This window comes from Copadichromis virginalis, linkage group LG12 (genome assembly GCF_057382275.1).
Source record: "Copadichromis virginalis isolate Kocher_CV1m ecotype Utaka linkage group LG12, C_Virginalis_male_GT1.1, whole genome shotgun sequence".
In the NCBI taxonomy this organism is placed as follows: Eukaryota; Metazoa; Chordata; class Actinopteri; order Cichliformes; family Cichlidae; genus Copadichromis; species Copadichromis virginalis.
Window position 1 is genome coordinate 18,861,710 of NC_140629.1, and position 24,899 is coordinate 18,886,608.

The 24,899-nt window shown below is 39.7% G+C and overlaps 1 protein-coding gene across 3 annotated transcripts in view; it reads right to left on the reverse strand.

The window, feature by feature from the left end:
* The window catches only part of LOC146696829 (uncharacterized), a 311,434-nt gene that overhangs the window by 167,998 nt on the left and 118,537 nt on the right, over positions 1 to 24,899 (reverse strand). For all 3 annotated transcript variants that reach the window (XM_085475149.1, XM_085475148.1, XM_085475150.1), the window contains exon 7: positions 24,243 to 24,386. In XM_085475149.1, the coding sequence (XP_085331275.1) occupies positions 24,243 to 24,386 (144 nt within the window). The remainder of the gene's footprint in view (positions 1 to 24,242; positions 24,387 to 24,899) is intronic.

Here is a 24,899-nt window from a genome sequence, read left to right on the forward strand (position 1 = left end):
CCACACAATGCACAGCAGGGTATATATTCACTTACAACCCCTACAGGCACCAGAGAACAGGCTTGTTGCCTTTGATCCTTCCATCCAGTTGTTTATAGAGGTTGTAGAGGTCCCAGAACCCTTTTGTATTAGGAATAACTTCAACTGTACAGCTGAGATGCTGGTAAGAGAAAGTGGTAGCAAAATATTCAGCATGCCTGGCTTTTAATCACCGGAAACTTGTCCATTAAAATCTAAACAGTACATCAGAATAACTAAAAAATTAACCAAATAAAATATTTTTTAAAGTAAAAATGTGCATAAATTTTCAATACACGTTTTCATAACCCAAGCTAAACCGAAAAACAAAAACAGAAGCAACTTCTCTTAATCTGTGTCATCCCCTCGGTGTCGTTGATACCGCCCATTCCAAAGTGCCTCTAATCCATGTTTACACATACTGTATATTTTCCTCTAAGACACTGGCCATCACTAAGCTATAGGCCCCGTCTGTGCACGGTGGCTATTATGCACACATCAGGCGAGGGCTTTTTGTGCCATTGTGTTCAGTGACAGACTGAATGAGAGGGACCGTTTCTCAGTACCAGGATGTGTGGGAGACACCTGCTGGGCCGGGCTGCACCGGCCTGCTCTGGTCCACCATTAAAACGTGTAGCGCTAGGGGCTCTTTTGTTAGCCAGGAGCTCTTGGTGGTGACATGTTTGAAGTGTCACAAGTGTCAGTCTTTATTAGATCCAGAGTGATATTAGGGGATGGAAGAGTACGGTTAGCCAAGGATAGGGAAAGATGGATTGAGCCAGACAGACGGATAGAGCTTCCCTCTTTACCCATTTTCCCTTTATGGCTAAATTCACAAAATTAACAACCAACTAGAATTACAATGTCAACACCAAGCAATACTTTGGTTAGAGGTACGTATTACTTTTACAAAGTTTTAAATACAGTGCCAGTAAATATGAAAACGTATAAAGTATATATTGTATGCTGCTCCTGCTGCTCCTAGTACAATTCATCAGATAATCTTCTAGGTTAATGAAGCATCTCCTTACTATTGTTTTCATTAGCATACTTTCTCACTGATTCGCAACACTTTCGCTGTGTGCGAGTGTGCTCCCGTGTCTGCGAGCACTTCCAAAATAACTGGAGAATACAGGAGAGATAATTTATGGGGCTGCTGCAGTACAAATACGGAGGTTGCTGCTGGAAGCATACATCGATTGACATCTGCTCAAATGTTCATTGACAAAAGGAGAAACACTGAGAGAAAGAGTACGAGGGAGAGAGAAGGGTCCTGAGAGGGGGAGAAAAAAAATCCATAATTGCTCTCATCGCCATATGATTTTCTGCAGGCAATTTTCAGGGAGCACACACTGACCTTTGCCTACTTAATTCCTGTGCAGTAAAGAAACAGAGAGATGATCACTGGGGCACATAATTACACACTCATCGATACACAGATCTATGGGATAGACTATGAATGCAACACGGGGATGAAAGGACAATACACATTACCCTTGCAACCCGCACAAACGAGCGTGTACTCTGACCTACATGCACACGGAAGAAAACACATGCCCACACACATATTATCATTGCACTGGCGTATATTTCTATCTGGATGCAAAGTCAATGTGAAATGCATGGTGGGTAATGATGATGTGAAGGTTTGAGGCTGCGAGCTGGATGGAGGACCCCATATGGCTCTCTCCCTCCGTGTCATTACCTTGTTACGCCTCTGACTTCCATTCAGAGAGAGAGAGAGAGAGAGAGAAAGACAGAAGGCAAGAGAGAGCGAGGATCACCCAAGACCATGCTACAACTGAAATTGTCTGGGGTCAACAGTGCCATAATTACTTTAAAATGTCAGACTGCAATAAAATACAACAGTTCATCTGGCAGAAAGCAAATTAGCTTTGACCATGCCGTAATTACCCTTTCCTGCAGAACCATTAGAAGAGATCAAATCTTCACATTCTCTGTTTGAGGAAAGGCCATCAGAGTACACTCCACCTGACAAGGATGCACATTTGCCATTTTGCAGGGGTAATTAATTGTCCTTATAATAGAAATTTTATATTGGACTTTGAAATGGAAAAAAGTGTAATAACCTGCCAGTTTTATCTTAACCATTTGATGACAACCCTTGCCTCTTGCACTCTCATCATTCCTTCTTCCTTTTCTTTTACTTTAGCAGCTGACTGATAAGCATGTTTAAATACTCTGAGGATTTCCTGCTCCAGTAACTCCATCTAAAGAGGAAACACATAATATATTGACATTGATCTGCATTTAAAAATAAGGCGGGATGTCAGAATCAAGATGAACAGTTTTCAGCTTTAAAAACATCGTGAAAGGATGTATAACAGACACCAAGGCTTTAAACACCTGTTCCTGTATATCAAACACACAAAATCTGTCAATTTACCAGAAAGTTGCAATGCAGGTGTTTTCACGTTTCTTCAAGGAGTGCAAGTTCAAATCTTCTGTCGTTTAAAGGTTTTCCTGTCACACTGCATTTCCTTCTAGTTTTGCACCATGTGTATAGGATACAGAGACAGTGAAGGAATTTGAATATAGAAAATCATCGCTTAATTAGAAAAACACTATTTTTTCAAATTATTTAATGTAAAAAGAGTCAACTTATACACCTTGACAGCTTAAATACTTTTTTGGTAATAAAATGGCAAAAAATGAATACACATAATGGCTGTTATGTATTGTTATGTTATGTAATCACTGTTATGTATGATGGCATCCCCAGAGCCAGTTTTGAACCAGTAAAAACCCGAGCGTACATTTTATTAACATGTTGCATTGTTATTTGTAACAAACGCTGTTTGACATAGTGGGCTTCTTGTTTTCTCGCATGCCATATTAACCTTCACAGCATCCACAGCCCATAATCTTCTCTACGTAGTGTGTAGCGATACTAAATTTATTAATAATATTGTAGATAGCTCAAGTGCTGGTGGATTTTCATCAACCTTCGTGTACTTCATGTTGTGTTAACTGAACATGATTTAAGTGTAGGCTATATGTATTTTAACTTGAAATTTCAGTCAGCTAGTTTGTGCTCTAATGCCACTGTCTTGAACTTCAGTTGGTGATGGCAGTCTTTGTTCTGCTGTGAAATCTCACTGACTTCAGTCTAGCAGTGCATGGACCAAATCTTCTAGCTCATAGCAGAATTCCCAGAGAGCAATACAAGGACTGTTGTCACAAGGCACAGAGAGTAGAGTAGGAGTGCTGTACTCTGCAAAAGTCTTGAGTCACCTCAAATTTCTTTATATTGTGCTGGGAAAGTAAATAGTAATACAGTACATAGTTTGTACAGTTCTAATGAGCTTGAAAGTCATTACGTAGCATGGCCAGCTTAAAATCTCTTGGGCAAGCTTTCTTAACATTTTTTTAAGTATTCTTCAAGAATACTTCTCCAGGCATCTTGAAGGATGTTCAAAGCTCTTCTTTGGATGGTGGCAGCCTTTTGTTCTTCTTTATCCTTTCATAAGACCCGTTGCCACTGATTTCAGTGCAGTTCTTCTGTAATTTGGCATAACTCAGTCTTTTCTCCCTGCTTCGCTTTCTTTTCGCTTCCCTTTCCAACCATCCTCCAGAGAGAGACCATTTGTGATGAAGCAAATCGTAGATGCATCAACTAAACAGCCAGATAGGAACACGACTTTCAGATACTCCTCATCTCCTACAGTTTTTTAGGCCTGACAATTGTCCAATTTCCTTAATTTCTTAAGGACACACTGCTCACCGTGCTAAGATAAGTCAGGTTTTCTGCTAACAGGTCTTTGGGAATGACCTCGTAAGAGCAAAAATACTATTTTATTCCTGCCAAATTGCATTAACTTGGGCATTTTTCATAGATTCAGCTAAAGAAATGTGAACAAATGTGTTTTGTGACAAGTTCCTAATAATACAGTTTATTATTAGTTGGTAAGTGTAGAAACAATACTGGTTCCTCCCTTGAGTTGTGTGCCTTTTGACTGACTTATAAGTCAGAGCTAAGTTAGTGGCTTAAGAAACATAACTAAAAACAAAATTGAAAAAATGAAAATGGTCCAGTTACAAGGACTGGATTGAAAATGGATAAAAAGCAGCCCACATCTAAAGAAAAAACTTCAAAAAAATGTGGAGAAATATTGCTCAAGACCACTTTTTAAAAAATCCCAGAAAATCTGGCTCCTTGAGAGCAAATGAAAAGAGGGATGGCTAAAGAAAATCCCATCAGCAACCTGGCAAGTGAACCGCTTTTAGGAAATCATGAGATAGGACAGAATAGTACTAACGGGTACTCAGCGACTAAAAAAATCATCATAAGCAGTAGGTTTGGACAGCTATTTTCCTATTACTAACTACGCAAAAGCTGGAGATGAAAAAAGTGTCAAAGCAGCAAAGATACAAATGAACACTTCTGGTCAGAACTTTGAAAATAAAATCAGAGCGAAAGCGATGCATGGGCTTTTATTTTGACTGATAAAGTGTGCATCCTGGCAACCATGATCCACAACTAATCATGTGATCTGAGGAATTCAATTTATCAAGGGGAGAACTGTGATTCATATTCCACATCAGGATTCTACCCATCAAAAAAGTCATAATATGATCTTCTGGCAAGATCACCCACCCCTACGCTACCACTGTTGCACTATGCTGCTGTTGAACCTGAATCTAAGCTCAAGAGCATTGTAACCTTATCTAATTAGCTGTGAGCCCAGTCTGTCAGCCAGTGTTGCTGGGTTGGCAGCCACCACCATGATTAGTCATATTGAATTATACTTTCAGGGCATGTACAACACCTTCCACATCAACACAATACATAGACTCACATGCTATGTGTGCGCTACACATAGCCAAAGACATACTGTAGCCACAAAGACACAAACAAACTCACACACTGATGAAAACAAGTACACATATATGAATGCACATGCATGCACGCACACACACAGACAAAAAAAAAGAAAGAAAAAAAGCGCACACACTTAGTTTCTGTTTTGGAACAGGGTGATGCGGATGTGCGTAAACAGGATTAGGAGAGACGGTTCCACTGTCACACAGACCTCCAGATTGTAATTCTCATGCCTCTCTGACAGCTTGGCACAGCACTAAGTCACCTAACGTTTGCTTTGACATGAAATCCAGACCTGGGCACAGATGAGGTTATCAGTGGGGGGAGATGAGTGGGTGGAAACGCGTCTAGTCCTATTGGGAGGACTGTTTATTGCCTGGGCTTGGTTGACTGAGGGGACTGAGGGGGCAGGAGGAGAATGGCATAGGGCACAGAAAATATCCACCGTAACTGCCGTAAGCATACCTACTCCGAGGGCTCAGGTCCTCATACAAGTGTGAAACCTACCTAAAAGTAGCTGAAAGATTACAATCCTCTTCATTAAATTTATCTCCTGCGACATAAACTTTTAATATGCTCACCAGCAGTGTGTATGGGACTTCCAGGGCAGCTTAAATGACTGCAACCTGTAATTACTGTTCCAGCACTTGATTAGAATAATCTGATTGCAATTATTCAGTGACTTTAAAATACAAGCCTCGAGCTACAGAACAATAATTCAAGGGCAGTGATTGGGAACGTGTTTCTTTTTTGGCTGTAAAATGACGTTTTAATCGACAGAGTGAAAGAGGTTCCCTGCTAAGGAGCCAGCTCCCTCAATTAAAGGCCATTTATGCAGTGAGGGGGAAGACGTTGTGCTGCGATGTGGAGTTAATCACCAGGCAGACACTTAGAGTTCTCACGGATCAGGAAACTAACCCCTCTAACGGGTAAACAGGCAGAAACGCAGCACAGCGGCAAAGCCATAAAAACACACACACATAAATGCACACGTGCATACCAATATTCAGGCTACCAGTTACTGTACTATGTTGTTTGATTCCTTAATTAATTAAAATAACATAAACATGCCTAATGCTTACAGGTCCAGTTTGTCATGATTACTTGATTAAAAGACACAATCTCAAAATAAAAACTGACATAAGAAAGACGTGTTAATTATCTTCTATATTCTCCAGCAACAAACCTAGACTATTAATAGCATTTAACAGACAACTCTAATGTATCACGTCACTCTAAGAAATCTGTGGTGGATTAATTAAAAAAGTAATACAACTTGAGGGAGAAGTATTGCCCAGCTGGCACTGATTCCATGGTCAAAGTGAAGGACAAACGTCGTGACTGTAATCTTTTTCTAGGCCTCTAATTTGCATGACTTTATTTCCTTGTTCTGATTTACCTAAGGAGAGGCGACTTCTGTCCCTGCCTTACAAGCTGACCCACACTGGGTGATTAACAGAGCTGATTAGCCCTTCAACACAAGACACACACACGCACACACACACACAGAAATTAAGTTGTACTTTAACAGAGCGTGCGGGGACAGTGGGGTTAAAAAATTATGTTAAAAAATATGAGAGGCCAGTGTGACTACAAGGTAGTATGAGACTTACAATACATCTAAAAGATTCATATTTATGACTCTTTTTTTTGACACTTTGTTTTAATATATAGAAAGCAGGTGCTTACACATCTGGAAAGAAAATGGTGGCACAAAATTGATTGTCTATTCTATTTTTTAAAAGCTTAATTGTTGCCATCCTGTTTCATAATTGACTGTACATGTTAACAAAATGTGCAACCAAGAACGCATTAATCAGTATTACTCTGCATTAACCTTAGTAAGTGGCACAATAAGAGACATGCCCTCTCTAATCAGCCTCATTGTGTTATATCACCTCCACTCTAACTATATCACCCAGAGTTCAAAGACCTCACCATACATGTTAATGCTGAAACCATCTTTAATCAGTGGCATTGGTCTTTGTTAGATCGTGGAGGTCTACGTCGTAATGAAAACGGCAGCTAGCTCTGATAGCAGTCTAATTGGGAGATAATGAGCCAATAACATCAATAGCTAATGACACACCGAGTCTAAGTCACCCCCCCCCCTCAGGCCACACAGAGGCTCATTCAGCACTGATGGAGTGCATGGCAGGGTAGTCTGACAGAGCTAGACCAAGCTCTGTACAAACAGACTGTCTTGATGGCTTCATTAGGCTTCTGCAAGGCGGCGAATGAGACTTTAAGATGGTTCGCTGAAGGGAACAGATATGTGATATGTAGTGCACTGTCTTATAATTACACTCCAGGTGAAAAATAGGCCTGCTACATTTTGTTTTATTGCAAAAAGAGAAAATGTGAACTTCTTTTTCTTTTTTTTTTTTCTTTTTTTTTCTTTTTTTCTAAATGACATCAGAAACAGCAGTATGCGACATTACGTGATGGCAGAGCTTCAGTTCATCCTTTGTCATTTTTTTTTTTTTTTTTTTTTAATAAATAGGACAGGGGGAATGAATGAGAGAAAGAGGGGGAGAGAAAGAAAGAAAACCAAAGGGGAGAACTTCTTTTTCAAATAAAGTGGCACTGATGATTTTTTGCCATTTGCAGATATGAAAATTACGTGTAGTTTGTTTGTGCGTGAACGAGTGGTGGTGGTGGGGTTGACAGTTTAAGCGCCGTAAGAGTGTGTGGGCGTGGGCACCAGTAAGTGGGTTGAAGGGGGCTGAACTTTTGTCAGTTCTCAACAATGAACTAGGTAACAGTAAACAAGCTTGATGATGCATAATCACATTAAGAGAGACACCAAGCATGGAGGAGCGACCCTGCTAATCCACGCTGTGCTAGCTCTGTAACCTGCACGTAATCCCAGAGTGAGGGATCGAGGTTCAGAAGAAGAGAGAGCAAAAAAAGGGGAGAGGGGGACCAAAAGAGGCTTTGGAATTGAATTACTGTACTTACCAGCTTTAGGCCAATTAGCCAGGTGCTTCACATTTTTGCTGCGTTATAGTAGTTGTCCCCCCCCCCCAGTTTAATGGTATAGCATTGTGTTTTGGCAATATCTAATCTTAGGGTCAATTTTGTAGGCAGTTATCTAAACCCTAGAGGCAAATGACAGCAGTGAGAGAAACCACTTGTCCAGGTGAAGTACAGAGATGAGGACCTAGTCACAGGACAAATACAGTCCAAGGAAAACACATACATTTAAAAGCCAAGTAAATTAAGTAAGACACAAGGAACACAAGTGATGAATACTAAGCAATTTAAATGGCTTTGTACATACACGAACTGACAAAATGACAATGAAAAGACAGAAAAGAGTTGAATGATAACAAAGGAAGTAAAACCAACTAAAAGGAAAGACTACAACAAAGACGCCAGACTGCAGAGCAGAGTGGACCATCAGGTCTGGTGTGGTGACTGTAATACACCCTGACAGACAGAGAAAGTTTCATGATTCCTGGCTTTTGGCTTTGTTTGACTCTATTATTATTATCATTATTACAGAAGGTTGGTCATTTCTCATTTTTTTACATCCCTAGTTTCTCTGTTTTTGTGTGGAGTCAGGTTTTTGTTTATTTTCTGCTTTGATTTCAATTATGTTGTTGTACCAGAGTCCTCTTCCATCTGGTTGTTAGGCCTACAGTCTTTACCCAGTCCAGTTATTGCCTTGATTAGTTTCAGCAGCATCTTGTTATCCTCCTGTGTCCGCTTCCCCCCGATTTGCCCCCAGTGTGCATAAATAGCCTCAGTTTCCTCAGTGGTGTTCCTGTTTGTCCTCCTTGTATGCACCTTGTCTTTTGAGAGATTCTTTTGGGTCCTTCTCCTTGCAATTATGACAGAAACACATCAGAAAACACAAAAACATAACGCCTTGGTGATACTTGGAAACACACAGTGGTTTACATGTTACACAAACGTAAAAAAAACCACTCTGTTTTGTGACACTATACAAAAATCCTCTTCATTCAATTAATTGCTACACATGGCTCCACATTAATTATGTAAGAGAGCATTACCTGCTGACCTTTTTCACCTACTCTTCAGTCGCCAACAGTGGATGAGTCACACTTATCACAGTACTTTAATAGGATACAGATAGGTACAGGTTGGGTTTTTTGTTAAATGTGAATAAATATGTAGTAACTCAAGAAATTTTATGAATTAATTAATTAAATTTAACATTGCTGTGGTTCCTTCAAGTGTATGCGTGATCAAATAAAAAGTTGTCATATTTGCTATGTTTGGGATTTCCAACATTTTCTTGTACTGGTGATAGAAATCACTACATTGAACATTATCTGGATGGAATTCTATTTCTTTTTGAGAAATGTTTGTTACTTCAGGTTAATCTAGATAGAATTTTAGGATTGGTGTTAGGTCTGCTATGACCTTGATCTTGTGTCATGGTAGAAAACAAACAAACAAACAAAAAAAAAAACAGGGGGAATGCATTCTGTTGACCAAAGAAGGGCTTTTTCAATTACAAACAAGTTAGCACAAAACAAAATCACCAACAGATGTGGTGATCTGTGTATATACTAATGAGGATGTGAACAGCTGTATCTAAAAATGTGCCCAGGGGTGCTGATGCTTTAGAATACTGTGTAAGCAGCGAGAAAGTGTCTGGATGAATGAAATTAGTAAGATTTTTTCAAGTGATGTTGAACTGCATGAATCAAAACAAAGTGCTGGTGAGAAAAATAATTAGCATCCTCCATAAGAAGACATTAATTATAGATATGGAACATATAGAACAGATAAACAAGCCAGAGAGACCTCATCTGGCTATCCTGTATAATGCTTGCCTTGGTCAAAGATGAAAGTAAGGTAATGTGCATATTTCATATCTGAATCATTTTTGCAAATTTTTCCCCAAAAAATAAATGAAAAGTAAATAAAAATAAAAACGAAAGTGGACTTTAAAAGCATACAGTGGAAAATTATTATCATTATTTCCAGAGTATAATAATTTTTGATGAATATGAATTAGCTACCAGGAATCACACTTTAGCTTTTTGCCCCTTGAAAGTCTACTAGGACTAACCCCTGAGGCTTGTTTCTGAACTGTTTTTTAATTGATATATACTGAGGCATCAAAGCTTGTCATTAAGGATGCAGGAGAGGTCATCAAATGTTTTGATTTTGTGGGGGGAGGGGGGGGGGGTGTTAAAGCTACTCTTGAAGAGCTAGAATTTTGGTGATTCAATGTAAAGCATGCTTCACCACAGTCAACGTATGTGTTTACTTATCTTATGATATCATCTCTTATGTTAAAGATGTGGAAATAGAAGAGATTATCTTCAAAAATGTCATTGAGAATAGTTTGATAATTACAAAATCAGAGGTTAATAATCGTGGTGAATAATCTAGAGTTTATTTAAATATTTTTATTTCATTTTAAGTTTCCTTTTAGTTTCTGCTGAATTTAGTCCGTGATCTTTCAATGAAAATCAAAACCCCAAAGCTAGGTAGAGCCATAGACCATGTGACATGGTCTATAGATCATTTAAAACAGCAGAGTGATGAATAAATGATCGAAGCCGGTTTAACAACAAAAACAAATGTAGGTTTCCTTTGAAAAGCTTACTTTGCAGAACACATTCAGAAGGTGTTAAATGAGGAAAAATGTCTTTGTCTCACGCAGTAACATGTTGAACTTGTATGCATATTATAAGCTGCGCTCTCTTCACTTTACTTTCAAAAGTTTGCTGAGCAAACTTTTTCTGCCAACTCCTATACAGCTGAGGGAAATTCATCATTATCAGCTAGTGGATCAAAAATGGGGAGGGGGGTGAAAATGACAGATACAGCAAAAGTAAAGAAAGGGAAGGTGGGTGGAGACGAAGTGGGGACTGAGGATACAGGGAGATTGGAGGCAGACAATGAGCAATGGAGGAGAGTGTTACTGTGTGTGTATGTGTGGGTGTAGTAAGTGTGTGTGTCAGAGAGGGAGAGAAACGGGAAGAGGTCCTTGAAGTAGACCCTGAGAGTCGGGAACCAGCTGGACTCTGAGTACTTCCTGCTGATTCTGCCTGCCCTTCCGATCCCGTAATTCCTTACCTTATTTCTACAAACTTTCTTTGTCCTGACACTTTCTCTCTTTTTTCACCATGTCTCTGTTACACAGTGTGTATCTATGTATCAGCTATCTTTCGTCTTCTATCTTTGCACCCCATGTACTAACTTAATGTCGCTTTGTGAAGAGGGCAAAATGGCACATCTAAGATCACTGTACTAAAAGAGCTATCAGAAACTGTTGCATGTTTTTGAACTCTCCATCTCATGGTGATACTGTGATTGTGGTTTCAGTGCAGTTTGAAAAAAAATACATATGCATAGATAAAAATAAGGTTATATTTTTATACCCATTCTTGAAACTGCAGTCTCATTTCTTGAGAGAGGCAGCAGCCCAACAGCACTCTAGCCCTGAAACATCGTTGTATGGTGCAGGAAAAAAGAGAAGAAAAGAAAAACTAAACTAAACAATGTTAAAGAAATATCACTTCAGTGACTATCAAAGTAGCTCAGATGCTCTCAAGTAACTATGAAACATTACTGGCTAATGCACATGTTTATGTGGCGTGTATAGGAAAGAGGATGCACAAGATTTAAGGACACACCAGGCTTTAACATGTGTCTTTGGCAATCTGATCACTCAGATTTGAAGATTTGTGTGATTGTCCTAGAACAATCTGAACAATTATTTAAAATGAAATAAAAAACACAAAATAACTGAAATATACAAACCAGAGCTTGTATATAGCTGTTTTTTGTTTTGGCACTGATCACTTTCATTAGTTATCCAAACAACTCAAAGATCAAAATTTCTGTCGTTGACGTTTTTGTGTGAATGGTAAATTAAGAAAAAAAATTCAACTGTATAATATCTGTACATCTTGTCACACTGTTGTCATGAACACTGCTCTGTTCGTCTGACAGAGAGCAAAACATACAATGGCAGGCTAAAACAAAACAATGGACAGATGACACAGCTGTGTCATGCGTCATATTTAATTGCTTTAAAACGGCAGCTCTGAAACAAGGATGTCTTATTTCGTTAAATGCCCGTGTCCTCGACTTGTCTCACCTCATCTGTCTTCTTTGTCTCACTAGCATCTCAGGTGTGAGGGTGGAAGGTCTGAAGTGTTCTTTGTTCTTTTAATTTCTGGAAGAATAGGTACAGTAAGTGCATCGCTGCATCTGTATAGTCAAGAGATGTGATTGCTTATTTGCAAATAAATGAATAAAAAGAGTGTGGAAGGGAAACTGGATCACAAGAAAAAATTTACCCTGAAAATTAAACTGCAATATTTAAGTCAAAAAAAGTTTAGTCCTTGTGTTTATGATGTCTTTCTATTCAGTTGCAAAATTACTGCTCAGGCTGCTGTTTATGATAGCAAAACTGCTTTTAAGAACTTGGACCCTATCCTACTGTACAGCCTCATGTAACAAGGTGTAACCATCCACACGCACACAGCACATACACAAAATGAAACCTTGCAAACACACGCTAACACAGCTCAGTTTGACCTCTTTGTGGCAGCAGCTAATGTGTTACAACTATTCTCTGGCCCATGGCCCCAATTTGCTATGCTTGACCACACTGGCTTCCAGCTAGTGTATTATTCCCATAATTTAGCAAAACGCCACAAAAGCTAAGACATCATACCCACTTAGCCGTTGTTAAGGCTTATTGTTTTCAAAAAAATGTGTTTCACAACGAGACATTACTTGGCTGTGGGCTTCAGGGGACTCCCTCGCAAAAAACAAAATCATCATCTAGAGCTAAATGATTTTGATAGAAGCAGCAGATGTGATCAGTGGAATTGCAATGAATAATGACAGATAAATGGCGTGTTTACAGACTGGTCTCGTCCACCCACAATAAGAGGGGTGTAATCAAATCACAACAGTTTTTTGAGAAATGCTCCTTAAAGGCCATTTCTGTCTCAATCCAAAAACAATCACACCCTGATGTAGCTGCTAAGATGCATGCAAGCCCTGAATGTTACTGGCTTTGAACGGTCCAACTAACATTTTCAGAGTCACTTTGTGCACAAATGTATAGTGAATTTTGTCGCAAAATGATTTTTCAATGTTTTTTTGGTTTTTTTACCTTAAACCATGCTCGGTTTCTAGAACATGTCAGAGAGAGCACAAAGAACATTTTTCAACACTGAAAAATTCCAGTGTACATATTTCACACGGTTTCTTTTTAAAAAAAAAAATCTCCTTGAAATAATGTGAAAGCTAAAAGTCTGGAAAACATTATTACAATATTACAGATGCTGTTTGGATTCAATTAGTAAATAATAATATTCTCTTTATTTAAGATAGATATTGGATGTATTCCTGTTTGACTTTTTATAATAACAGAAAAAATAGTATAACAAAAAAGAAAACTGAGGTGAAGTGTCAGTGGAATAATAAAAAACACACGACTTGAAGAAGAAAGACAGAAAGAACAGAAGGAGCAAAAGAGAGGAAGGCAGGGTCTTGAATTAATGCCAATCACTTCAAGGGACTATAACCTGACCACTGAATTCTTTGAAACCTCAGACACACAGATAGAAGGAAGCAGTTCTGGTGAAGCAGCGAAAGAGTCTGGGAGGTAAGAAGGAATTAAACTGATGAAGCAGTGAATGTGAAGTTATGAGGGGAAAAACCAGTGGGGTGGAGTTATAGCGTCCACACCCAAATGACCTGTTTCCAAATAATTATGAAAGAAGAAGAAGAAGAAAAAAATAGAGCAAGTCCCCAAGAACAAGACCAATTTTCACACTCTAGTGCACAAAGAGAAGTACCGACTCTAAGATGAGAGGGTTGGCTGTATTATACTGGCCCACTTAAATCTTAATGTGTTATTTGACTTGGCAAAGAACTTGGTATGTCCCATTGAGTAGCGGGGAATCTTACCAGGGTTTGCCAAGTCCGCTGCAGCCGTACTGAAAAGCTTTTGCCTTGGCTAGCCTGCAACCTTACAGGGTGGTTCCACCCTGTGGAAGAGTGGAAAAGGGTGTCGGGTTGGGATGATGAAATATAAACACTAATGGTTACAGTACAGCCTTTAATTTTAAAACTATCATCGCGAGCACTTACAAAATGAGTACAAACAAACTTGGGGTTTCTTTTTTAGGAGAGAGGAAAGAGTGAAACTACACACGTACCAGAAGTCCAAGTGACAGGGGTTCACATTGGCCGGCTATAATAAAGGAAAAGGTATAATGTGACTTGAAGTAACGTAAATGCTTTTTTGGTTTTCCTTATAAATGATGGAAAATGAAAGCTGCAAGAACAATTTTGCGGTATACAGTGTACGCTGCTGTGAAACGAAAATAATGCAAATTTATTAGGCGAGTGGGAAAATCCAATAAAAACTCTCAGTGATTGGCTTAAGACAGAAAACTTATTATTCCACTTTTCTAAGACAATAAATCAGGAGTTATTATAGGGACTTGTCAAATGTAATGACTTATTTTGAACTCAAAAGCTATATATTCAACACGAAGCGTTGAAGTTGGACAGAGCTATTGCCGTATTTGGCTTATAGACGCACAAACAATAAACTGCTTCGGCTAAATAAAACACGGCTTTACATTTGTGAGGCATGCTCCAATTGAAAATCCAATAGACGACGTTTCACTTTGCAAAGTGCGGCTTACAAAACTCCTCTGTTCCCCGCTAACCCACATTTCATCGCAGCTTTCCATGAAATAAAAAAGCGGGATCATGTGTTGTTTCGTTTACGGCGTAGTTCAGCGTGAGGTCAGAAGGACCTAAAACACTCACTGTACGGCCCACAATTAGACTTGACATTCTGTGTTAATAGCTCGATTTGACTAGAGTGTTTTCCGAGGATTCATGCCACTATGTTTGAGAGGTCCAGACGCATGGGAGGACAACCCTAAAAAAAGAGCCATCCGTGGCTGCCAACATGATAAACCTGTAGGGAGGAGCCCAACATACCCAGCCCCCACAAAATTCATCCTCAAAAGCAAGTATTGCTCTTGCAAACTTACAGGAATTTGAAAGATAGGCCACACCGCACTATCTTCCCAGTGACCTACATTGGAGAAAATAACAGAGAGGTGAACTGTAGAGACAGAGAGAGATGTTGCGAGGAGGACAGGAAGAGAGGATGAGAAATTATGCCAAGATCTGAAGACGCATTTTTTCAGAGAAATGGTGTCTGGCAGCATGCACAGGGTCAAGACCCGCAGCACTAGAGCTCAAGCAGCCATCTTGGCAGTCAGTCCTTTTTGGGGTTGGTGGGGGCGAGTTTGTGCGGGGGGGGGGGGTTTCAAGGTACATAAGTCTGCTGGGACTCACCATTTCCTCTTTCTCACTGCTGTAATAAAGAAGCTTCTATTTTTCTTTCATACAGTTTATCTTTGATCGGTAATTTATTACTCAGTTGACAAGAAATGTAAACATCCACATAATTTGGAGCAGAAATCATTACTTCCTGTAGTTATATTTACTATGAGGACAACGATACTCAGAAGGGGATTAGTAATCAAGGCATCTGATGGTGTAAGCTGTTCCCCCACGGGGACAGTGACTTTCTCTCTCTTCCTTCCTGTTCTTGTGAATATCTCAACCTTGGATTCAGTCATTTCCAATAAACAAGAGAATTCAAATAATCATTGTGACATATTTCACTCGCTCCCTTTGTCTCCTTTTCTCACTCTCACATGATCGCACACAGCGCACTCCTCCCTCTACAGGGCCTCCTACATGGGAAAAGTAGACGGGGCATGAAAGGTACACAGTGTTGATCCAGACGATAAGCTGACCAACTGGGTTCATTTATCAAGGAAAATCAGTGCTCAAATGTGATCCTGGTGTGGGATGCAAAGCCTTATGACAACTCCATCCCATCCACAGCTCTGGGCTTGTTGTCGTAGTTGCCTTGCAGAAACCCCTGAAGTGTTATTACAGACCTTCTCTGCCATAAAACAGAACATTAGTTAAAACAAATATTTAAATCTAGGTAAGAAGGACACAAGGGAGACAGTCTGAATGATGTATGCCAGATTAAACTATGCCTAGAAAGACGGAGAAATGACCTTAACCGTCTTTATGCTGCAAAACCCGGTTATATGTGATATATTAAGAAAACCGCAGGCAGATTAGAGAGACACAGATACAGTAAGTAAAACTCATCTGGTATGACTTTCTGTGCAAACTGAAACCCAATACATACATATCAGATCTGAATACTGTGCAGCGATAATAGCTGAATATTCATTTTAGAGCGAGCGGAAGACAAACATTCCTGTCCTTAATGACATCTCTTGGGAGGAAGTTCATTACACAAGGTTGTTACGCAACAAAACTCTGTCACTTTGAGAGGTCAAAGGAGGTTCACATTGCTAACATTAGCGCAAAACCCAGTGGCAACTAGGTTAGTGACACTCCCTGCATAAAAGAGGATCTTTAAAAGAACTGGGATACAAGTAACATCAGTTCTCCAGGTAGACATGATAAGACTTCACTTCTGTGACCTACTTTGTGTGAGACTGCAAAAAGAACATCATATAAAAGGTATGGATATTGTCTAGCTCATAAAACCAGACATTAGCAGTGGAAACCTTTTGAGTATAACCAGTTCACTAGGGGTGTCACACAATATTCTAAATCCGAGTGTGTATCCAAATATTCTTAAAATAAGCAGACATTTGATTTGGATCTTATGCATGCTTAAATGGTTTACTTCTGTGTTAGCTTTCCTGAACAATTAATTAAATGTCATTTTTGGCCAATCCTGACAACATAACCATCAACCACGTGTTGCTTTTTTGTACCCTGAGTACTAAACCTCAGGCATTTTTGAACAATCCCACAGTGGTGTTTGAAGCACCAGCAGGGCCTCGGAGCAAGATACTTGTCTAAGATGATGTTGATCTACAAAATACCTGGGCAGAAAACATTGCTCTTTGGAAAAGAGGTTAAATAGCCTTTTCAGACTTCTACTCCCTTTGAAACTGTGCCCTTGTTTTTCCTTTGGAAGCAACATTAAAAATAAGTCTGTTGTCATTATTTAGGGTACCCGAATGTAGGCAAGGTAGCAGTCAGTTTACCTGCGATGTGTTTATCAGACGTCTTTTTAAGTTGTTCACATATTCTAACAATGTGAATTAAAGCAATAAAATTTAAAGAATTCAACCAAAGAACCATAACTTTTCAAATGTCTAATTTTCATGATTTTGTTTTATATCACTATTGAGTGTTAATAAATAATTATCAGGATGGTGTAAACAGAGATGGGCAGTAACGCGTACTGTAATCTGATTACTTTTTTCAAGTAACGAGTAAAGTAAGGGATTACTATTGCAAAAACGGTAATTAGATTACCATTACTTTCCCGTAGGAACGCTGCGTTACTGCGTTACTAAAACCGTGATTTTTTGCGAGAATGTCTCACGACAGTGACGTAAGCGAGTGCGCCGTTAGTGACAACAGCTGTGTGCAGATCAACAATGGATCACATATCGAGTGTGGGAGAGAGTATGAGCGTGCAGCGTTTAAAGCGTGGAAGTACTGGCCTTACTTTGAGTTTGATTCCATAAAAAGTGACAAACACATTAGTGTCCGTTGTGCGTGGGAAGAAAACTTCTTTTTACAGCGAAAAAACCCCTAAACTTCCAAGCAAGCACCGAGTGCGCTATGACGTAATGGGAAATTCACAGAGAAACTCGCGGATTCTTCCATTGACCGCGGCACACCTGCACCAGGGTAAACCTCCGCCTACCGCAGTCCTGCTTTACAGGTGTAAATAGAGCAACAGGACCGCTGAGTCTTTGACTTTATTTATTTTCTGCTGTGTTTTACTTGCATCTATTTGAAAGACTGAGTGTAAACACAAAAAATATTTTATTTTATGTGCTGGAATGTGCAGAAAATAGGTTTAAATGTTAAACTAATTTATTCAAGTCAGAGAATGTTGCATATAGTTAAATTTTTGCTTGATGCATAAAGTTAAAAGATTAAAACTGATAAAACAAGTTAAAAAAAAAAGAGACTTTTCCATTTGATTACATTTTGTATGATGGATTATGCAGAAAAAGTAGAATTGGGCTGAAAGATCTATCGCTTTATCACCTATTCAGGTTGTAAATCGTGTTTTTAAAAAGTAACTAAGTAACTAAGTAACTAAGTAATTAATTACTTTTGAAAATAAGTAATCAGTAAAGAAACGGGATTACTTTTTTGGGGAAGTAATCAGTAATTAGTTACTGATTACTTTTTTCAAGTAACTTGACCAACACTGGGTGTAAAATGTAAAGGGCAGTATATGGCAACATTGTTACTTTACAGAACATCCAATGTGTCCTCTTTTTCTTCTTCTTCGTTATTATTACTATCATCATCTTGCTCTGTTCATCGGTCCATCCCTTGAACCTAGAGCTACCATGAGGATGTGATGGTTCACATCCTGTCACTATATGGAGTGTCAAGGAGAACAATCTTCAAGCTTTTCTTTTATTAATTTCTTAACCATAAACCTTTTTATGGGAAATTTTATTGGCACAGTGCTCCATCTTTTTCTTGACTGAAAGAAAAAAAGAGCAACTATCATCACTAATACTGTTGTAGTTCATGTCCCACATTTTCTCAATTATATTTCTTTGTCTTTATATTTAGTAAGTTTTTCCGATAACTTTCAGAGAGACATTTCTTTCAGTTGGGACAGCAGTGAGCACATAAGTCCCCCGTTGTCCTTCTCTACTAAATCACACTAGCCTCATCGCGTTCACTTATCGCTGATGCGTTCATAACATTACTATGTGTCTTGGATGTTGCAAATATTTGCATACTGCCCAACAGAGGTATGCTGCAGCTTTGTTGTGCCTTGTATGTATTCTGTTTTGATTAATTCTGATCGCCCACAGAGTAGATGGTGTAGTGTCTCTTCTTAGTGTTGAGCAGCAATAGTAATAATAATAATAATAACAATAACAATAAGAAGGTAAAGAAGAAGAGTTTGGTGAGTCTGTATGGAATAATATACAGCAACAATGAGCAGGGAATTCTGATAGTCGTTGAATCATCCCACATAGAAACAGCCAGGTGTACATGTCCTCATGGAAGGTGAGGTTGACTGTAAGTGCACGTGCGCGCGCACGTGTGTGTGTGTGTGTGTGTGTGTGTGTGTGAAAACATTGTAGATGCAGTTGCTCACTGTTCTGTGCACAGATGGATGATTGATGTCCATGCAGGCCTACATTTTTGAGTGGATTGGAGTCACAGCACATGAGCAAACACAAGATGGGAGACAGTGGAACTCTTCACTACAAAGACTAGCAAGAGTCTCTGTACCACAAACACACACTGCAGAAACTCAAACTCACACACCACACCCATAGATCCACTTCCCCACCTCCACTGCTTGAAGATCTACCTGCCAGCTGCTGCCAGTCGCAGGGAAAGATGGGCTTTGTTGGTTTTGTGAAGCCCACCGACAAGACCCCCCTGGAGACTGCAGGTCTCCAGCAGCACAAGCCTCAGCCTTATCCACTCCGCCGCACAGGCAATCTGTTTTCTATATTACCAGCCTGTATCACTGTACTATGCACTATAGAACAGCAATTGAGCAGGAAATTAAGTTAGGGGATCGGTATTTGGCGGAGGAGAACGAGCTGGTGTGGTCTTCTCTCTCCACATACAAGGATCATTAAATATCACATGAGTTTTTTGATAAATTCTCCTCTATCTGCTGTTCCCATCAACTTACTCCCCTCTTCCCCCTCTCTCTTTTTCTCTGTCTCTTTTCTTTCTTCTTCAATTTCCCTATCATCATCTACCAGTTTCTCTCTCATCTAGCTGTATTTGTAGAGTGTATGAACCAAAACATCCTAATGGATGTTTAAACAGCTTGAGATGTGTCAGCCTGGGAACTACCTCCCTGTGACAGGGAGCTCTGGCAGGGAATTGAAACCATTACAAGGGGAAAATAGGGGACATATTTCTTTCTTGTCCTTTTTGTTTATTTCTCTTCCTCTCTCAGGATCCTTTTCTGTCATCCTCCTCGCTTCTCTGTCTATTTTCTCACATTATTTCTCTGTACAAACAAACGGAGGACCGACTCGAAGCATTTGTGGATTCCAAATTGGAGCAGTCTTTTTTTTACTTTGATTACTTTCCTCCCCTTGTTTCCATATGTACTCTCCCACCTGAGTCTTAAATGAGTGACCGTGTGATTCTGTGTAAGCATAAGTAGTGAGTGAGGGAAAGAAGGACAAAGTGAGCGCAAGCTAGGTCAGTGCGCTACTGTTCATAATAGTAATACTTACACTGGAGCACTGCCAGCACACATACAAAAACCATCTCAGCGCTCTGACGTGAAGCAGTGGTTTTATTTTTATTTTTTAGCACAAAAAGGACTTTTTTGTTTCTTTTATTAACTTCTTAATCATAAACCTCATTATCAAACTAATAATTAACTTATATTTCAGATTACTTTTAGGTTAATTTTGGGTATTCAAATGCCCCAGATCTCTAATATTAATGAAATGTATATTCATAGAAGACATTGATTCCATTATCTCCTCTTCACACTTTAGGGAAAATCCTTATTTGGTAAGATAGAGTGGACCTGAATGGACTACATTTATACGATTTCCTAAAGCTTTCGAGCAAATATTTAACTATCACACAAATTTGCCTAAAAATATTTTCTTCTGAACTGCTTAATATCTAATGAGGCCTTACAAAATAAAGACGTTTTTATAGTCGTGACTCATGGAAGCACTTATCCCCTGTCGCTGATTGACATGTTGAGTTTCTTCTTCAGAGCAATGTTTTTGCCTGAAACTGAAAGCAGACACTGCTTTTATTACATCCATCCAGACAGACAGACAGCAGACACAGAAGCTCACTCACAAGGACAATGAGCTCTCCTGCAACAATTTAAGGTCAATCAGTAGCGCTGACAGCTAAATTAACAAGTGCTACAGGCACCATTACATTAGACCCCTGATTGTGTAACAATAAATATATCAATACTCTGTGTCACAGATAAACTAATATCTACAAATAAGCAAATCAAATGGAAAAAAAAAATATTACTCTGGAGATAGGTTTACAACCACCACTGGCTACACAGAACATACAGGTTACTCAAGACCTGTGTATCGGTCAGGTTAGTAGGAGGCAGTCGGAGAGATAAGGTGCCAAACAGGTCTAAATCCCTCCTGAAGCTGACTTGATGGACAGACAGGCCACCATTAACAATGCGGTAGCTTGTGAGAGCAGCAGCTGATGGAAAGATACCCTGGCATTTGCTGTGTTAAGAAGTGGCCCTTAAAGATTTCACACTTCCAATTTCTTTGAATTATCTGCCATCTCCAGCCTGTCACTCAGCCTGACAATCTCAGATTTTTGCTCACTGAGGCAACGGCCTGGTTATTGACAAAGCAATCCACAGTGATACAGCAAAACCTGATAAAACATTAGTCAAACGACACAACGTACAAATCTAGACGCACCTCACACTCGGAAAGATGCTCACACTCTTTGTTTTCCCTTTTTCAGCTGAGCACAGCTTTAGTACAATAAGAAGTAAGGATTGTCCAGAATTATATTTAAGAGTGTGACCAATAAAGAGTGGCACAGATACAAAGAAATCCAGATATTGAAATATATCATCTAATATCCCTGATATACGTATATATGGTGAATATGATTAATAGGAAAGGAAAATGATCAGGTTGTAGGTATATCTGCAGTGAAGACAATAGTGCATGGCTCTTCAACACAGTCACAGATGAAGTGACACAAGCATTAACTCACTTTGGTCTGTATCATCCTGTGCATTTTTTTTTTGTGATATTGATACACCAGTGATGCCAACATATCAGGTTTATCTTTGCCTTTTGTGTAAAAGCATGAATCTGCGATTTGCTGTCACATGAAACTTGGTTGAACATCCATTATACATCACAATTAGAAGCATTATAGCTGACACAGCAGAAAGGATTCGCTATAGTCCACTTATGAAGCAGTGATGACAGCCAATGCTGTTACAAGACAGAACAGACCGCTTATCAGATCTTTGCTGGTTTTGATTCGCTCGCTGATTCAGACAGGCCATGATAGAAATATCACAACATCCCCATTACCCTCAGCATTCAGTACATAGTGCACAGCCTGTGCTTTCTATGAATTATTAAAAGCAGACAGATTATGCTGCAAGGCTGCACGGCTGCTAGTCTAGAGGCAGGTTACAGATGCTGCTGAGTAAAACAGTAACATCAGAAGTGCGTTTGTTCTTTTTTTAAAGAAGGGGCTTTGTTCTCTTCTTTGTCAGATTAGGGGGGCTTCGATAGGTTTCAGCGTATGGGTTTAAAAAGAAAAGGAGGGGGAAATAGTTGGTGGGGTTTGGACAAGTTGTATGCTTGTGGACATTTGTGAGTGTGTATGGCACAAGATGAAGAGGGGGTGAAGGGCATAGTGTCAGGGCTTGTCTGACATGTGGCCTGGTGGGCTGGCTGGATGGTTGGTTTGCTGTCTAGATGGCTGGTTGGGTACAGCCCAGCTCAAGCCTGGCAACTCTCTCTCTCTCTCGCTCTCTCTCTCCCTGGAGTGACGGGCTGAGACATTAAGACAGGCATTTTAATTAACTGTGCCACTCTTCCACCTGCTGCCCTCAATATGCTCCGGCCCTGGCAAGCTGTTTCTCATACCACTGACTCCCTTGCACTCCTTTTGTTCCATCTTCCCCATCTCTCTACTTTTTGACTTACTCCTCTTCTTTCTCTCACTTTCTTTCCAATTTTCAAATCTGACCCCTCACTACTTCGACTTTTCTCTCTCCCAAAGCCTTCTTTCCTATTCGTTGTGTATCCCTCTGCTGTTTGACCCTAATAAATGAAAACTCATACCAATAGATAAGGCGATTCCATCAGGCTCAAATGACAGAGTTAGCCAATTTCTTTTTCTTTCTTTCTTTTTTTAACTTGGAGAGAATTAATTCCTACATGTGTCCTGTTCTACTGGCCCTCTAACTACCCCCTCCCAACCACTGAACACAGATACACGAACACACACTCGCGCACACACACACACATTGTACACACTCATGCTCTTCAAATCTATCTGGTAATTCAGTTCTGCCCGACACTCATCAGGCTATTCATTAAGGCCTGATTGGAGATGGATATTTCTTTTTCCTCCTGACAGAATGGAACTAGGGATCAAGCTGGGGACATTACAGGATTTGGAAGAGGGACTGCAACACACAGCCATGTGAGTGTGTGTCTTTTTTACTTGGTCAATCAGTGTGAATGTGAGCTCATAAATGTTTGTATTAATATGTGTAAATGTATGCCTGGCGGTTTAAGAATCTCATTTGGTGCCGTGACTCCTATAGTTTAATCATTTAGATCATAAATTGAGAATTAATTCAAACAGAACGGAGCAACAAATGATCCACTTTTAGCACTCTACTTAAATTGTATTACACTTTTAATGGGGTTAATAATAGACGGCATTACCAACACAGGAAAACGGCACTACAAAGTGTTGTATTAAAAGGATTAATGTTCTCCATTCAGAATTGAAGCCAGGTCTTGGAGATACAGCTAAAACTAACAAATGGCCCAACTCAGGCTCCATGATGGGGCCTCAGTTGCAGTCATACTACAGTAAGAAGACAGCAACTGGGGCCAATATATCAGCCTGGCAGACACGGCGCATTCATCTGCCGTGTGGGGAGAAGTGACTTTGAAGTTCTCCGCGGTGAGGTGAAAGAGCAGCTGTGGCCTCAACCTCTGTGTTTATGTAGCCGCTCAAGCCCTGGGAGAGCTCTTAATGAACGATGTGGATAAATGGACACCACGGCTAAAAGCACACACTCAAATGTCTGTGTGCGGGCTAAGACACTAAGGCACTGATTTATTAGCCAAACATCGGTATTGGCCAGTATTCTCCATGATGATCGCTATCAGCTTATCTGAAAATGAGTTCATGCTCACCAGAGGCTGTTTGTCTGTTGTTTCCCACTACGTTAGCAGTATTACACATGGGATCGAGTATCAAAAAGTTGTACACATTTGAACTTATGAAGTTGTGATGAAAGGCTGAAAGGCAGTTGCGTATTTATAATGAAGAGTTCTAGGTCTCAGTGGCACAAAATGGGAAATAAATAATGAAAATGTGCAACAAAAGACTCGTATAAGCATTGCTTGAGGTCAGATCGTTATTTAAATTTGTATCAGAACTGCATGTAGAATTTCAGCGTATCCCTTATAATGTCATAGAGGTCATCCACACTGTTAACTTATATGTCCACATGTGCTTTGAACTGAAATATGCATCAACAGCTGGCAGGTGATGGTATGTTTGTAATAGCCTTCAAACATAAGCAGAGACAAACCTGTTAGAAGAAGGCTGTGCCAACATCCACCAGCAATGTCTTTCACTGGCGAATCTGGTAGCGTCACTTCCTCTGGGGACAGGATGTTTCCCTTTGTGCTTCCACATGACCGTCCACATCCCCACTGAAACAATTTCCCATCACCTGCATCATCAGTTAATAAATTGAGTTTAAGTAGTAAACAATTACACTTCCAATTTAAGCCAATAAATATTTGTGGTAAATTATTAATGAAATGAATACAGTTTCAGCGATGATTTGTAAGTTCCCCCCCAAAAGTCCAAACTTTTGAATACTCAGGTCCTTTTATCTTATACAACAGATATGAGATACCAAGTGATAGAACATGTACTGAACCCTGTACGGTTCCTCCATTAAAAGCAAAGCACCCCACCGGAGGGGCCTCCAACCCCCTGCAGCTCATTTTGCATCTCTCTGCAGCACGCATCTCGGAGCATGTTGTCCTTGTTGTGCGGCTGCTGTGTGGGGGTCTCTAGAGATAAATTATGGATGCAACGCAAAAGCTGTAAAATTTGTTGTATCTTCTATTATCTTCATGTTAAAGGCCACAAAAGCTCTTCAGTGAAGTCAGCCATTAAGAAATGACAGGTATTGCTATCAGGCTTCTTTATAGGCTATTACCTGCAATGACAGCAG